At 27.7% G+C, this 17,975-nt stretch overlaps 1 protein-coding gene across 3 annotated transcripts in view; it reads left to right on the top strand.

The window, feature by feature from the left end:
* The window catches only part of LOC129983989 (SEC14-like protein 2), a 113,410-nt gene extending 110,198 nt beyond the window's left edge, over nt 1-3,212 (top strand). For all 3 annotated transcript variants that reach the window (XM_056093726.1, XM_056093727.1, XM_056093728.1), the window contains 2 exons: nt 958-1,103; nt 2,566-3,212. In XM_056093726.1, the coding sequence (XP_055949701.1) occupies nt 958-1,103; nt 2,566-2,651 (232 nt within the window). In that variant the 3' untranslated portion in view covers nt 2,652-3,212. The remainder of the gene's footprint in view (nt 1-957; nt 1,104-2,565) is intronic.
* Nucleotides 3,213-17,975: the final 14,763 nt, after the last annotated feature.

Genomic DNA, 17,975 nt, shown 5'->3' with positions numbered 1-17,975 from the left:
TTGCTGCGTCAAGCGAGTCTGATGACTTTGGTTGCGGGTAGATGGCGCCACAGCAGCTGTATGAAGGTTGAAGGTTCATCGTCCGAGGACACCAATGTGGCGAATTGGTATGAGTGAAGATAAAACTTGGGACCTTATGGTCCGCAGCCCAGTAACATGACCACAATACAAAAGCAAATGCTCATGGAGCGTAGTTTTTAACTGGCTTATATGCTATTCACTACACTATAAAGAAGTTCTATGTGAGGGGAAAAGCTACTGAGTCTTCAGTCTTCGTTGGTGAGATTTTATAACGCTACGACATCAAAGTAGTTCCATTTGGGATAACAGTTTAATACTGGCATGTACTATTTTTTATCAATATATATTAAAATTATATTTTTAATGCCTATTTTTTTTCCAAACACTTAATTAAACAACTTACCACCTAATATTAGCTTGTTATTTTTTCATATGCTAAGCACACAAAGAGAAAAAAAAATTGTATATTTCTTCAAAAAATTTGAAACTCGAAATTGAGCATTGTCCAAAATATACATTCGCGAATATCCAACACATGCGAATCCGGCTTACAAGCTTTTCATTGGTCCTACCTGCCTCGCAACTTCAGAGAATTACGGTAGAAAAGGGTTTATCTGTATATGGTTTAGATTAATATATTTATCTCAAAAATTCTAAAAAGATTCTTTTTAGTAATTCTTGAACTTATTTCCTAACTTTTGTACCTAATAATCATTATTTTTGTCCGTTGTTTACAAATTTTAAATACAAATTAAAGATAAAAATAGCAAAACATCATAAAGGTTATGGCATAAATTCATTGAAATATTTTAATATTTTTGATTTAATTCGGACTACTCTGTTGAACTCCAAACCAGTTGACATATTTTTAACTCAGTGTTTTGAAATTATTTAAAAATAAAATCTGTATCCTGACGCTTTTGTGCTTTTATATAGAAACCCCGATATTCCTACTTCAGATGAATATTTAGATGAAAGAGATGAAAAAACCAACGTTCTACTCATCAGTCCAGGCATGAGGGTACAATCTCATTTAGTTCCATTGGATTATACTAACTTCGTAGCTCCTTGGGCCGGTGTATGTAAGTATGCCCCAATTGTATTCCCAACTCTTGATGATATCCAAATTAAAAGGAAGGAAAGATGATTTAATTGCACATATTAATCTAGGAACTATACTAGTTAATGGTTAGTGTAGGAATGAAATTTCAACCACTCAAAAAGTAACCGTTTCTCAAATAACAAGAACTGTTTTTATTTATGTCATTTAAGTTATTAATAATGTTGACAAATAAAATAAAAAATTTATTTTTAATACCAAGTCGAGAAATAAAAGTAAATATTATTTTTAAATATTTTCGGATAAGAATTTTTTGTTATCTGTATTTAAGTCGCTTCATTATAATTCTCAACAGAAATTCCAGAAACCATTAATTATATCAAGGCTATCCGACTTTCTTTAATGTAAGTCATATCTTCAGAATTGCGGGTGGAATTACTATACAGAGGGTATTGTAAAGTATGAGCAAAAAGAAGAATAAAAAAATGTACAAACCTGACTACGTCAATGCAAAAAAATAATTCAATAAATAGTTTATAATTATTGCGGGATTCATCTAAATTGAGAAATTTAAAAGAGTAGGAAAAATATTAAAATCAAATCAACGTACTATAACAGAAAGTCTGACGTCTGATATTTACAGAAAAATCTCCATTTCTTTATACCAATGACTTTAAAATAGTGCAACTTCATCAAGACAATACTACAAATCATACTTACGGGAAAAAAGTACCTTCGCATTCCTTGAAAAAATAAAGATCGATATGGATCATGCTTAACTTCTCTAGCATTTCATTTTATTTGGCATTTGGGTATTGAAAATAGCTCTTTCTAAACGCAAATACTCCATGATTGATAGACTTTGGAAAGAAGTAGGAGAAGAATAGAAATCAATTACCTGTGAAATTTTATTAGAAATCCTTCTATTATGGAAATCACAATGCTTACTTATACTGAACTTATAGTCCAGATAAAAAGGCTATAAAAGCGAATATTTTTAAAAAGGTTGTCTTTACATTTTAAATAATCTGTTAGGACAAACTGTTGTACGATATCCCCTAACTATTGTACGATGTCATTCAGAATTCCGGTGATTACCGTGAAAATATCATAACAATATTGTTGAGCGTTTTGTTCTAATTAGATATTAATTAAATAGCCCCAAAACATTTCTAAAAATGTACAAATGCTCTCTGCTCTTTAGGTACAGCTATGAGACAATGAATAATTTAAAGAACTGAATGGCCATTAGCGTTTGATATATTCTTAAATAAAATAGCAGAATAGTGGAAATGTGTTATTTCTTTAAAAATGGGAATTCGTTTTGATACATATAATTTTCAACTATTGCATTGTCTTTTTTTATGCGGAAAAACTTACTTCCAAATATTCGTTTTTTCACATATTTAAACTCAAATAATTCTGAATAAAAAAGCTACGATAAACCATTCTTTTACTAATATTGTTTTCATTTTTTTTTTCAGATATTTTCCGGTTTAGTAATAGCCACAGCTGGTTTGGGGCAAGAAAGCTTACTTTTCGAATACGTCTCCTGGAATCCGATCTATGATTGTGCTATTATATATATTTTTTTATTTAAGAAAAGTATTAAGTCAGTGTGAAATATATACTTAATCATATTATATTGAAACGTGCTCATATATTGCAATACTTTTTTATCATATTAGTAGCAGAAGACTATGTTATAAGCCAAAGTTCTATGCAGGTAATAACAAAGAAAGTACAATCTACTTCATTCACACAGAAGGACTGAAATAATGAATGAAACCAAGCAACCATTAAATGATGAAATTTCCATAACGACTTTCAGAATTTGTTAGCAAACTGTACACAATGATTAAAATAAAAGTGGATAGTGATTCTGATAAATTCTTAATGATTCATTTTTGTAAGCCTTGTAAAACTAAAAGCAAACTTCAATTTAACGCTATCAATCGAATTTCTTTCAACTAGTCATCTATCTTGTGATGTTAACGATAGATGGCAGCACGAATTGAAATTCTATTTTTGTGCATGCTTTTGTGCTGTTCGTCAGTGTGAATACAGAACTCGATGTTTTATAAAAATATTTTTTGTATTCTATTTTATCAAATAAATATGTATAATATTTCATGGTCTTCTGTATAGAATAAGTTATTTTTTTAATCCATCTTCATTCCTGATTGCGATCAAAAATTGTCCAAAGATCTAAAGGAAGAATAACGTTTTTAAAAAAAATGAAAAGAAAAAAAATGGGATTGATTTTGCCTGTCATAATTACAATAATTACTATATATTGAATTGACTATAATTACAATATATTGAAAATATTTTTAATTATTGGAATTTCATCTAAATTATTTATTTTCATTTCCGCTATATAGACATAATTCTGCTATTAGACTATAGACATTAGAGACATAAAATGTCTCTTATAGCAAAAAATAAAAATATTTTCTCGTATTTACTGACACAATGTTTCTTATTATATCAAAAAGAAGTTATACTTAATGCTTGAGAACATTTTGAGGTTCCATTTTTTGTTCATTTTCGGGTGTTTTAACCTATTACTTACTGTAAAATGCAAAAAGCTGTAAGTTTATAAAAAATAATATTAAATATTAAATATAGGTATGCTTTGTTGCATTAGGTTTTTAAATTTTCTTGTAGAAAAAGAATTATTTTAGAAACTGTACATCTCTATTGAAATTTTACATTTTATAGGCATTAATTAAAATCACTTTTACAAGAAATAGAAACACCAATAAAAAGCTTTTTTCTGTAATAATTCATTTTAAGAGTTTAAATTTTTTAATTAAACTTTACAATCATAAGAATTATGTTCTTCAGTTAAAATAAATTGTAAGATATGAGAAAAAAACAGTGTTTCGAAAAAAATTTCAACAAGTATTCAAGTTATGTCTTAGAGCCTTAATATCTTACTGACTGTGAAAAAAAGTTGCAACTTTACAATGAAGAAAATGAATATTTATTTTTCGAATAAAACCATCGTTTCATGGAAATTTAACTTCAAACATTTGACTAGATTCCTTCATTTTTGTAAATTAAAATAATTAAGGTATCCATCTTTATTAATAATATCTCGGTCAGTTCTAAATTAAGTGAAATAAACTTCCAAGCACTGCTAAGAAAATAATTAGCTTTAACGACAAAGTGATATTTTATAAAAACATATATAGTTTTCTCAGTTTTTATATGTGTTCTTTATAATTACGAAAAATAAAACATACCTTTTTCATCGTATTTTCAGTTTGAATTGTTGAAGACTGCAACTTTTCAGTGAGGAAAATAAATATTTATTTATCAAATAAAATTATCATTTCCTTTAACTACAAAATGATATTTTATAAAAACATATATAGTTTTCTCCGTTTAACTACGTGTTCTTTATTATTATGATAAATAAAAAATAACTTTTTCATCGTATTTCAGTTTGAATTTTTGAAGACTTTAAAAAAAACCTTTATATTTTGCTTTATTTTAATGCATTGCATCATGCCAATATATTACACCGTAAACTTATTTATGCTACAAACAAACCTTTTATGACACCAATAAACAAATCTATTTAAATTTCGATAACTTATAATTCTTACTTCCTTATAATTTTATTAATAGACGGCTGATTATCAATACTTGGTCATTATTTTCTCAGGTTTAGCTTATAAAACTAAAAGCAACAGAATGCAATGGAGAAAGATTACCTTTTATTGTCTACTATTATCATTATTGTTCGCTTTATTCGAACTCGGAAACCAGGCAATCAGACTTAATTAAAAATTATGATACGGATTGTTTTCGTTTCCTTTTAAAATTTTCATAATTATATGACTTTGATAGTTATAATTATAAAATATCTAAATATCAAGACGATTGCATAAATGAATGAAAAAAATATTAATGTGACATCTATGAAAAATCGCCGTATTCAACTACGAAATGTTTTCTAAAAAATATGCCATTCTCTACATTTATTTGATTTTGCATTAACATTTTACGTTATTATTTTGTAAATACCAAGGAAAATGTGAATAATTACAATATTGAAACTATACTACCATTTCGGAATAATTTATTAAGTGTTTAAAACACATAGTGATGATTTCTAAGCAATTGTTGTCCGGCATGCATAAATTTTAATTCTGTTTATTTTAGCATTTCGAATATGCATTCCACATTTTCGTGGTAACAATGCAAAATATGTGTAATGCTATCAAATGATAGAAATAATTTAGAATCGGTTTCAACAATTCAATTAAATCATCGCTTTTGATATCATTACTGAAGCCCATAAAAATTATTCAGTTATGGTATAATAAAAACGAAAAAATCACAGGTATATTTTCATAATGTTTGTTAATAATTATTTACCATTAGCTGATTTTTCTCCTATTGTTTGAACGTGTTTTTGTTGACGTCAATGACGAATTCTCAATTATAATACACAAAATCCAATTATCCAAAGCTAATTTAATACTTATTAAAATGAAAATATTATTTGCTCGAAACAATTTTTAACTCTCTTCGAAAATTTAAAAATAGTAAATCATTTTTTAAAAAATTCATTGAAAACTAATTCCTTTTTTAAGAATTTAAAGAACAATACAAAATTTAGTTAAACATTGAGAGAGGCAGCTTCATGATAAATAAATAAAATAATTTAAAATATTTTTAATATTTTCATTATTAGATATGGCAACACTAAAGATAATGTTATTTATTATGCATGGAGGAACATAATTGATAATTCATAAAAATTAGGCATTAAATTAATCGTCATCAAACCTTTACCAATTCTTCTTTATGCTTTATAGCATTTACGACCGAAATTCTAAGAAATCATATTAAATAGTTTACATTTCCGTCACATCGAAGCTATTTATTAATTACTACTTTTAATTACATCGGATGTTACAAAAAGAATTAAACCTTCTTTAGCATTTTATCTTATGAAGATATTTAGCCACTATAAATTGTAAAAATGTTTTAAAAAGGTAGTATATTAATTTATAATAGAATTGCCGTAATTTTATTTTTGAAAAAGTTTGAAGATTTAAAAGATCCCTCTAGACTAAATTGATCATTTTTAAAAAGTTTCCTTTTGCTGAAACTATATCATTATAAATAATCTACAAACCTATCCTTTAAAATTGATTGAGTTAATCTAAATTGAAAATTATGGGGACCATATTTTAAATGTGAAATAGAGATGTCTCTAAAACGGAAACAAATATGAGGATTCATAAAGCATAGTCTTGCAGATTTTACTTAAAGTCATAATGCATTTACGACTTTTTTATTATTGTTGTTATATTTTCATATTGAGATGTGTCGATATTGTATGGAGAAAATACACGGCTGCATTATAAAAATCATCATGGGATCGAAGCACTTGAATTATTTATTTCATACACATAATTAGAGCCACTCTAATAATCTTATATAACATGTTTGCTACTGTATTAGAGACCTCAAAATCTTGAAGATCAGCAGTCGAACTATTAGAAGAAGTCAGTTATGCATTGTACATTAAGTTCAAAGAAAAGCTATTTCAGAATATTTCAAAATTATATAATCTATTTCATGCTTCCAGGAATTTTAAATCACGTTTGAAACTACACGCAATCCTTATTATTACTAATTATCAATTTCTATCTGTCTGTAAATATAGATTTCTCATGCCTTTTATTTAATTTCTGCAGTCAAATTACTTTTGATGAATTGTATATTGTCTATATATTCGCTGCTTTAAATGGTAAGAATAGTTTATGCGAATTATCTTTTCATTTTCTTTTCTTTATAATTCAGTATGTATCAATAATATAAATAAACTTTCTAATTTAATTTGTACGCTTTTATATCATTCGGTACTTATTTACTTGAAACAGGTAAAAAAATTACCATGCTTTTTCAACCTCTTTGAACGTCCTATAAAGAACAAAATTTGGATATCAAGCAAATTTTAAATCTCTTAGTTGCTAGAAAAGTCACAGACAAAATAAAAGATTTTTAGAATCGAGGAAAAGCTAACTTTTTCCAAAAATATTTATAGTTTTAATATAAAATAAAATTCTCCAAAAAAACACAAAATATACCAATAAAAAATAAGATCAATGCCAGAACCAAATTAGGCGTTTTTATTCATTTTATATTCGTCATGTAAATCGCTTATTTAAGCAATTTTTTTGTCTGGAAAATATTCTATACAGCTTTATCACACTTAAAAAGCTGATTTATTTAAATCATTGATTTTTCGTAAACTCTTTTGCACTTTGAATTGTGAAATTGTATTATAAGGCACTTATCTATCACGGAACAACTTTCCAAAATGATCAGGAAACAGTGGGTTATTGCGTTAATTTCTTATTATCAGCATCATAAATATTTATTAGCTTGAAATATAGCATTCATTAACTGATAGAAATGCAATATGCCAATTTTCTTTTGCAACAGGAGCATCAGCTTCCCGAATTTGGAAATACTACAATGAAATGAAATCTTAATATCTTTTTAATATCAATTGCTCATTTGAACCAGCGGGGTTAGTCCCCCCCCCCTAAATCTTTCTCATATTCTCTCTAATAAACATACTTGCATATTGTATTACTAACGGCATTACCAAACTGCATTGGCAATTAACAGAATTGGCAAATAATAATTACAGAAGACTCTACTAGAACGCAACCATAGATGTTTTTTTATAATTAATGACTGAGAAGCAGCTTATTACACAAGAACTGAAAGACTGAACATACAGCTTGAACACCTTTTCCTTCACCTAATAAAATCAAAATTGTACATAAAACTACAATTGTAGTCCCAAAATCACATACAACATTTTAAATATTTAAGGTTTTGTCTCTTTATTTACTGCGTTTACAAGTATGAGAAAAAAAAAAGTCTAATCTTTTGAAGAATTTGGTTCCAGATTTGGTAAGAATTTATATTTTAGAAGTTAAACCAGTATACAAAAGCTTATCAATCTAGCTGCTTATATTTTTTTAGTATCGATTTCACTTCTACATGAACAACCGGACAGATGACAGATTTTCTGTGAGTGTATCTCGCTTATACTTTAATAGAAATCTACTTATATGGTGCAAACCCAGTATAATTGCATTCTTCCATCTCAAATCCATTTTTTTAGGTAATCGTGCTCACAGACAGACAGACAAAATGCCGAAAAATGTGTTTTTTTTACTGTGGGAAATATAAAATATGCAAATTAGTCAAAATTCCGAATTTGAATTCTTTGACGATTATAATACTTTTGTTCTTTGAATGCTCCATATATGAGATAGTTAAAAAAGGCTAAAATAAAATTCAGCAACAATCATATGTTCTTTTTTTTTTATAAATGTTTACATTTTCAAACAACAATTTTAATTCTTTAGAGTCGTAGAAAGGGCAATTCCTAAAGTTTTCTTTTCAATTCCTGTGCAAGTTTTTGCAATATTCCGATAATTCTAAATATATATAATATAGTATATGAAATTACCCCCCTCCCGAATATAAATTTTAAACAGCATATTATGTTTTCACTTCTTCTTATATTTAAATGGAATTCCTGTGGAATTAATTTATAAAAACATTCGTTCTTCGTTTATCGAACTTTAATGTATGTAGCTAATGATTTGTAAAACTTATTATCAGTAAAATGAAAAGAAATGAAAATGTTTTATTTTTTTAATTCATTTGTCACAAATTAATCGCAATAAAACTACATGGTTATTTAAAATTCACAATAGAAGAGTTTTCTTTTCTCTTCTGCACTTCTGCAATATTGCATGTTTTGCATTAAACTTTATTATATGATGAATTGAATTCGGCGGTATTTTATATGAGTACTTCTTTCCCTTGAAATATTTGCTTCCAAATTTGTGGCTGATCAAAAATTTTGGTGTAATTCATACTATTTAAAATTCGTGCATCAAAATTGTTTCGTTTTATCATTGTCATATCCTTATACGATTAGAGGTACCAATAGATAATCAAACTGATTCTGGAATCGATTGAGAATCTGAGACATATCTACAATTTCGATGATAAAATATACCAAATTTCATGCATATAGTTCATTCCGCTTAAAAGTAATAACATTTATATATACGAACAGGTAACACTCCAGCCTTCCCATTAATAGATTTCATTGGAAATTGGAAATGAAATGTACAATTTCAGTTTAAGGGTCAAATGCCAAATTTTATACTTTCAATTGATTGTGTTTTCGAATTAACATGTTCATAAAATTCTACATACAGGTTTTATTGCACAAACTATTTCTTAAAATGAATATTTTTACATGTATGAATTTTTCATGTTGAAAAAAATATGCAGAAATAATAAATTCTATAACAACAGTTTTTATAAAATATTTTTTTATTATTTTACTAAAAAGATGTTTTCTGTCTTTTAACCATTTTCTATTTTTCACTCTTTAATTTATAATTATTATTAAAAACATTGAAAAATCTTGAAAATTTCAGATTCGGAGACATTTGTTGCCTATTGGCTTTTAGTGTGAAAAAAATATAATTAAATGAACTGATTAAAAGAGTTTTAAATATATTAAAATAGTGCGTTGTCATCAAAAACAAACAAGTGTATAAATTTTGAGAATTCTGAAAAAAGAAGAGTGCAAATTCGAATCCTAAATTCCTATTTTACAAAAGAAAAGCACTTCAGGTAATGTGAATAATAATAAAATTTTAGTTGAGTGCGTTATTGTTCTCTAGGCTTCTTCCCTGTTGTAATACTGATATATTTAATGTCATAATTCGAAAAACACTATTGGGGAGGGGGGAGGAATGGAAGGATTAGAAAATCTATTAAAATTCAAAATCGGAGATTACAATACTTTCCCTCTGTTTATGAAAAATTAAGAACCATAGCTTATGTTTTCTCAGAATTTAATTAAAAAGTTTTTAAAATAATAAACTCTAGAATCGTTATTGTAACTGCCATGTAATTATTAATCAGATTTCAAAAATGATATAAAAACTATCAACGCATTTTTAGAATTCTTTACATGCAAAAAACGAAATTTCGTAACATTATAACCCCAATTAAAAAGTTTTCAGAATATCCACAAGTCTTTATTCTAATTCAGGTAACGTAGCAAGACTTAATACAACCCAATGGAAAGTGTTACTTTTCGCCCCTGGTGGATATATTTGTCTTTCAATGAGGGAATAAAAGCACCAAAATATATAATAAAGGTATATTTGACACTGTCCTTTTTTAATATACCTTTGGTACTATCCTTTTTAATGTACCTTTGTTATATTGTTACGAATCTGTAATACTGCTTCCCAGCATAGTTGGTTCCACCATTGGAAAGAATGTTTTACAGTCATCTGTATTGGACAGAGTCCGCGTGTCGCGTCGGAGGTCCCGGAGCTTGACGACAAACTTGGCTACCATTTGGCGACTTGGCGACGAATTTGGTGACTTTGGAGCCAAAATAGATTATACCCGAAGCATCGAGAACTTTCCCGATCCGTCCAGTAGGAACCGAGATACGCCTCGAACGTTCCTGATTGGTTAAGAAACTTCTAGCCCCGCCCCCTGAGACCTATAAAAGGAGGCGGCCGCGGCTGCCAGGGTCGTCGTAGTCGTAACCGACAGTAAAGAACTGGCCTTCCAGAAATAAGCAGCGGAGCAGCGACGGAGTGAAGCTAGTGCTGAACTAAGCTGTGTGCTACTGTCTGCAGTAGAGTCTGTTGTATGCTGCACGTCTCGGCTGAAGATAATCGTCTTCTGTGCTGTATATAGTTGTCGTCTTTGTGCTGTCCTGTGTGTCTTCGTGTAAATAAACGTCGTTGTTTTATTTTCTACTGCCGCCTGGTGAATGAGCGTTCTTCACACCATATAACCCCCACTATCCAAACGAATCCCGGAAATTTCTTAACAATATCTAAGGTTTCAAAAGTAATTTCTGAGCTTAAAATGAGAAGAAATGGTTTGTAATAGTTCTAAAGAGTTCTAAAACACAGCAGGAATATAATCAAGGAGTATTCAAATTCATGTGTTGAAATATTGAATTTAAGCAACTAAAAGCTAACTGCTTCGGTGTTACGTTTAAGATGGTAGTAGACTCATTAAATTTTTGTGTGATGATTAGAAATAGTTCTTCAAAATTTTGGGTGACTTCCTAATAAATTTTTAAAAAAATAATTGAAAATTTAACATTTTTTCTTAATGAACTTGATATATATTATCAAAAAAGTTTTTGATATTAGATAAGATTTAAAATTTAAAAAATTAGGTTTCCAATTATATCAATATATCTTCGTCCAAAATTTTTATTAGGTACATTCAATTTTTCAAATTTTACTATGCAACAATTAATGCAATAATTTTTAATATTAATTTACTATTTCTATTCTCACTAATCAGTTTAATTCTGAAAATGACATTAAACTTATAGTTCAAAAAATTAATTCGAATTTCAAAAATATTTAATTTTTAAGACTTGATTACGTACTTTTGATTTATATTTAATTGCAGATCTCGCGTTTTACAATATTTTCAGTTATAAATTTTATTTAAAATCAATTTTGAAACTATATTATAAGGATGAGACGATAAAATAAATATGTTTTTTAAAAATAGTAACATTATCATAGAATCATATTTCGGACATGTCGAATTTCCTCTATTTTCCTGATTCATCTTAAATCTTTTTTATTTGATAAGTATTTCATTCCAAGCATTATTTCTTTCGATGAAAAGAACAATAAGATATTTATGTTCATTAAAAATCATTAAAGTATCGTAACTTTCAAGAACAATATTATTCTGCGAAGCAATGCAAAGTTTTGATGCTTTAAAACGCCATAAAACTTTCTTTATTTGTTCTGGTTCGTTGCCACACGCCAATCCTCAATATCACGTGGAAATACTTCCAAAATAACGTTCTTAATACATGAATCTGTTGGCAAATTTTATTTTTGGCAATAAATTTTGATTCATCAAAATAACATTAAGTGGTGTATAGATCGATTTTTTCATAGTACTAAAACTACTTTGCTTTTATGCTACGCTCACTGAATTAATATTTAGTGGAAAACAATATCTCAAATTACTTTAATTGTCCATTCTAAACTTTGCGAAGTCATATGAGCTAAACATTTCAAAAAACTGCTGTTTAAACACCATTGAATAAAGTAATATATATATTTTTTTAATTTAAAATAATACAGCAATTTGAACGTTACAGAAATTTTTGGCTTCTTGTAAATAATTTATTTGTGATCAGAAAATGGACTGATTTAGATTTTAATGTTTAGCTTTTTTTTTAATTCTTTTTAAAACAATTTCATAAAAAAATGAGCTTAAAAATGTGTAAAACTTGCTTTAAAAAGTTATTTTAAATACTTTCCACTCTTCAGTTTCCATTTTATAATTCATTATTATACATTATGAAATCTTGAAATTCATTGTTCTCATATTCTCCATCAGACGGCGTTACTTATAAGAATACAAATTAAATTAAATTAATCAATTAACTGAAAATAAAGTTTGGAAAAAAGAAAAGAATAGTGCACTGACATCGAGAATACACAATAATACAAAATTCTAAAATTCGGGTGCATCAGGAAATGAATGAAAAATCAATTTTGTTTTAATAAATATGAAATAAGTAAAATGTATGAAATTTATAGTCTTTTTTATCATTTTTTTTCTTTATTTTATTTTTTCTATATATATATATATTGTTACGAACCTGTGATGCTGCTTCCCAGTATAGTTGGTTCCATAGGATGTCCCAGAGCTTTGGCGACAAACTTGGCGACCATTTGGTGACTTGGTGACGAATTTGGTGACTTTGGCGCCAAAATAGATTATACCCGAAACATCGAGAATTTTCCCGATCCGTCCATTAGGAACCGAGTTACGCCTCGAACGTTCCTGATTGGCTGAGAGGCTTCTAGCCCCGCCTCCTGAGACCTATAAAACGAAGCAGTCCTGCCGCTACTGGGTAGTAGTGGACCAGTGGAATCGAAGAGTCGTAGTCGCTATAGACGGTAAAGAACTGGCCTTCCAGAGATAAGCGGAGCAGCGACGGAGTGAAGCGACTAATAAATCAACCAATTGCTAATCTAATAAATTTAATCAATTAGAGAAAATTTCTATTATACGCTAACCACCTTGAGTGCCTAACCTGTTTGCCTACCATACTGACCTTTCTAGCTATTAAACTATTAATATGGAATGTATTTATTTTACTTGCTATTTAATAAAATTGAAAAATATGAATTTAATAGAATAAGTCTGATACAACTATGAGTGAAAATTAAAAAGTTGTATGTACTGTGAAATCATAGCGGAAATAAAATTCCTACTTCCAAGCATCGAATTTTTTAATCTTAATCTTAATATTGGCTAAAGCGCACAATTGAATGACTTAATGGAGAAATGAAATTGGTTGAAATATCATCATACTAATAAAACATTATAGATTTTATATCAAATTAAATTTAGAAGATTTACTAAAATTACAAACAAAATTGTATTTTTATAAAATAAAAAAAAATTAAAGTTTTAAAGCAATACATCCAAAATAATTTTTGTGAGGTAATATTTCCCAAAGATAAAATTGAAAAACTTTAAAAACTTACCTTTTGGGATTTAGATTTTCAATGGTTTATATATAACATTGTAACATATATATATTTATATAATATTGAAACAAACGAGCGAATGATATATGCGATTAAACGCTGAAATAGGTTTAAATATTTCAACAAAACTGAAATTGATAAGAATTAAGTTTAAATTGACTTCGAAAAGGAAAAAGATTATAAAACAGACAAAAATAGTACAAAAATGAAATTGATGTCATTATAAAGATAGGTTTTTGAATTTTAAAATGATGGTGTAAAAATATTTTGTTCATGGTGATTTTTTCAAAAATTGTGGCTAAACATTTCGAATCCTGTCGGCTAAATAATAAGTAACATTATTTTGGTTGAAGCAGAGTGCAGGTTTGACAAGCAGTGAAGAGACTTTGTAGTTTTAATTTCGTTTTATTCTCTCTCTTCTCTCCTGGAAAACAAACATGATTATTTTACAAGAAGATGCAGCGCGACACAAAAGCAGAAGTAAAGAAGAGCAAAAAGGGCCGAAACAAATGATCACTAGTCTTATATAAGATGGGATTTTCGGCCACGTGCCGATGAAATAACCTTTGACATCTTTTCAAGGGCACCGAAGGTTATCACTTTCTCTTGATACGTAGTTACTGATGGCGCATTATTTTTTACAAAGGAATTAATTAAACTGAAAGTGGAATATATATATATATATATACATACATATATATATATATATATATATATATATATATATATATATATATATATATATATATATATATATATATATATATATATATATATATATATATATATATATATATATATATATATATATATATATATATATATATATATATATATATATATATATATATATATATAATACAGAGTAAGATAGAGATTACTTTGATAAGTTTATAGTGATCATTCTCTTGTCTTAAATCATGTGTCTGTAGTGTCAAATTTTATCAAATTTGGACAAATATTACAGATTTGTATAAAATTCATAAAAAAAAAAATTTATCTTTATGTATGTATATATAGATTAAAAACTCATGATGTAGGAAAGCATTTTTCTTTTTTAAAACAGACTATGACGAATGTTAATGTAGTCAGTAAATGGTAAAATAAGAAATGAATTAATTTCAGTCTCCTAATATTAGTTTCAGTGAGCTTTTTTACAGAAGGAAAAAAGGCATGATGCCAAAATGTACGTACAGTAGAATGCCACGCGCAGTGATGGTTACCAAATAACTATGATATGTTATCAATTAATTCCATTACTTCATACATAGGATTCTATAATGAGCCCTTTCTTAAGTGTCAAACATAAGTTAAATTTGAAGGGTAAGAGCAACAAATAAAATCGTTGCAATCAGTGTTTTCCGTGAAGGCCAGTGGCCCATTCTATTGTTTCTGTGATAATGCCGTTCTGTTTTTATACACGAGTGAACAAAATGAGTTTCTGAAAAAAAATGAAAATATATTAAATATCTCACTATGAACAACAACAACGACTCTGTGGCAATATTACTATATCCGTAGAGATGGCATTTTGCTTAAGTAATGTCAAGTTCTTTTGTAATACCCTCCCCCTTTTTCAGTTGAAACATATTATTTTCGTGAAAAATACCCATTCTAGTACTTCATTAACTTTAATGGTCCATAAACGCGCAGTTTTTTTCCTCTCTTCTCTCCTCTCTCTTCCTCTTTTCGGATTCTTGGAAAGAAAGTTATCTATGCCCAATTTACGTAAAAAAAAGTATCTAAATGTCATTTGTTATGTTACAATGCCTTTTTAACATTTTATGCAGTTTTCGTTTTTCAGAAAGCTTAAGTCGGGAAAAAAAATTTCATAAATTCTGAAATTCTAATCCCGGGCTCTATTCTTTGTTTTGTAACAGCTATTTTTCAAATCATATTTACCAAAATAATATTTATTGAGCAGCAAATCTGCAAATTGCACCAAAAAATGCAATAAACAATCGCTTAATGCAATAAATTATCCTTTTACGGATAACCTGAGGTTGTAAATCAAACATTTTGTTAAAATTTTCAGTCACAAATATAAAAAAAACCGAGAGCATTGATTAGTGTCTTTATAAAGAAGTAAGTAAACAAAACTGTAAGTACAGAAATCTAATATTTATTAAATTATAATTGAATTTATAGACTCCTTTTTCCAAAAAAAATGTTTAAATGTCTTTTATACTGCCTCGAACATTTCATACATCATCTACGGTGCTGTTCCACTCAATACCGCAGAAAATTTGGAGTTTACTACAAGAAGTTTGTTTTTCAATCAATTCATTTTTAATTTGATTAAAAATATTTTACAGTTACAATGTTTTTATTAAAGTTACATTAGTTTCTGTTCTAAGGAATATGATAAAAAAACAGATTATTTTGAATATTTTGATAATTATTATTTTTCTTCCCTCAACCAATATATTGAATTTTAAAATAAAGTCTAATACAAATACGATTCTATTTAATGAAATACCATTGTAAAGAAATCGTTATAAAGAAAATTCATTAAACAGAAAATTGTTACATGAATTTTTAAAAGAACGAGGAAAGAATGACGGCAATTTGTCTACTCCTTTTATTGGCTACCATACATGTCAAAGTTTGTAATTGTGCTTTGTTCAAGTTAAATATAAAAACGCATCTTTTTTTATATAAGTCCACCATTTTATAAAAATTGTAATACAAAATTTGCAATATTTTCCTGAAACTGCAATTCCTTTTTATTGTCTTAAGGTATGCAACTGAATTTGATATAGTTTTTTCGAAAAATATTTTACTTTATTTGTATTTTTGCATAAAATATATTTAAAAACTACATATGAAACAAAAAAAATATATCAGTTGAATGCAAGGAGTGTTTTGAAAACCAAAACAAGAAATATTTTTTATTAAAAAGACGTATTTGGCAAAACCCGTCTAGTTTAAAAGTTTATCATTGATTTGTTCAAAATTCTGTAAATGACGCAAGAAATATATCATGTAGCTCCTGAAGTAAGAAATAAGCTACCTTTCTACCCGACTTTCAATTTATTCTATAATTCAAGATCTGTAGAATATATTGAGAAATTTTTATATTAAACAAAAAAAATATGCGTGAAAGTTTAATTCATGAGATTTTTCAAAAGGTGATATTATCAAAATCTGCAGAGGAATGTTTGCTCATTTTTAGAATAATTTCGGAGCAATTTAATTTAGGTATAAAATATAAAAACTATATTTAAGTGTGAAATCTGATAGTCTTTATACTATATACCTTTTGAACTATAAATCTGCATCGCAATTTCTGATATAAGAGCTTTTCGTAAAATTTCGAGAGATACTGATTTCCCTCAGTCTTGTACTACACTCTGGAGTCCATCAGTCGTGTTGGATTTAAGCTTTGAAGGATCTCTTTTCAACAGACCAAACGAATAGCAGACTATAGGCGAATCTTTAAAGGACTTTACAAGAATATGTTGAGAAAGTACACATGCAATATCTGTATCAGTCTTCAATTTTTCAAAGAAAGCAGTGGTACCAGTTTTCAATTTTTCAAAGAATGAAGTGGTACCAGTATTCAATTTTTCAAAGAATGTAGTGGTACTTTTTCAATCATGATTTTACCTTGATGAAGTTTCATTCTTTGAAAGTCGCTGGAATAAAAAAAAATGAAATTTTTTCCTGTAATATCAGACACCATTCTTTTGCTTGATAGTACATATAGCTGATTTTAACATTTTTTTATTATTATTATTTAAATTCTACTTCAGAAGAACTTTGAAACATCTCCTTATTAAAACTTTCTTTACATTGATGAAATCAGGTTTATTCATTTTCATCCTTCGTACAGTATTTTATAAATAATAAAAAGTATATCTTAATTTTGTGTGTCGATAATAAGGTTTACTTCCATCACCGATTATTCAGTCCAGTGACAACGAAATAAATATCATTGATCACAAATTTTTACTGTCAGAACATTCATTTCTACCGAACGATCGTGATTTTAGTGTCGAACTATCCAGTAACCATTCAATCCAGAAACCAATTCCTTGCATATTCGCCAGGATTGCTATAAAGCAATACAAAATTGTCGAAAATATAATAAATTTTTAGTACATGAAATTAAACATGGAAATTTGTTTTTAACCAAACCTCTGGAAAAAGCGGTTTAAAAAAAAAAAAAAAAAAACTAAAGATGGAGAAACCGTGAATTGATTAACTATATGCTGGATCAAATTTACAAGGGATGCACCATACAA

This window comes from Argiope bruennichi, chromosome 9 (assembly GCF_947563725.1).
Source record: "Argiope bruennichi chromosome 9, qqArgBrue1.1, whole genome shotgun sequence".
Lineage (NCBI taxonomy): Eukaryota > Metazoa > Arthropoda > Arachnida > Araneae > Araneidae > Argiope > Argiope bruennichi.
This window is presented reverse-complemented; position numbering and strand designations above follow the sequence as displayed.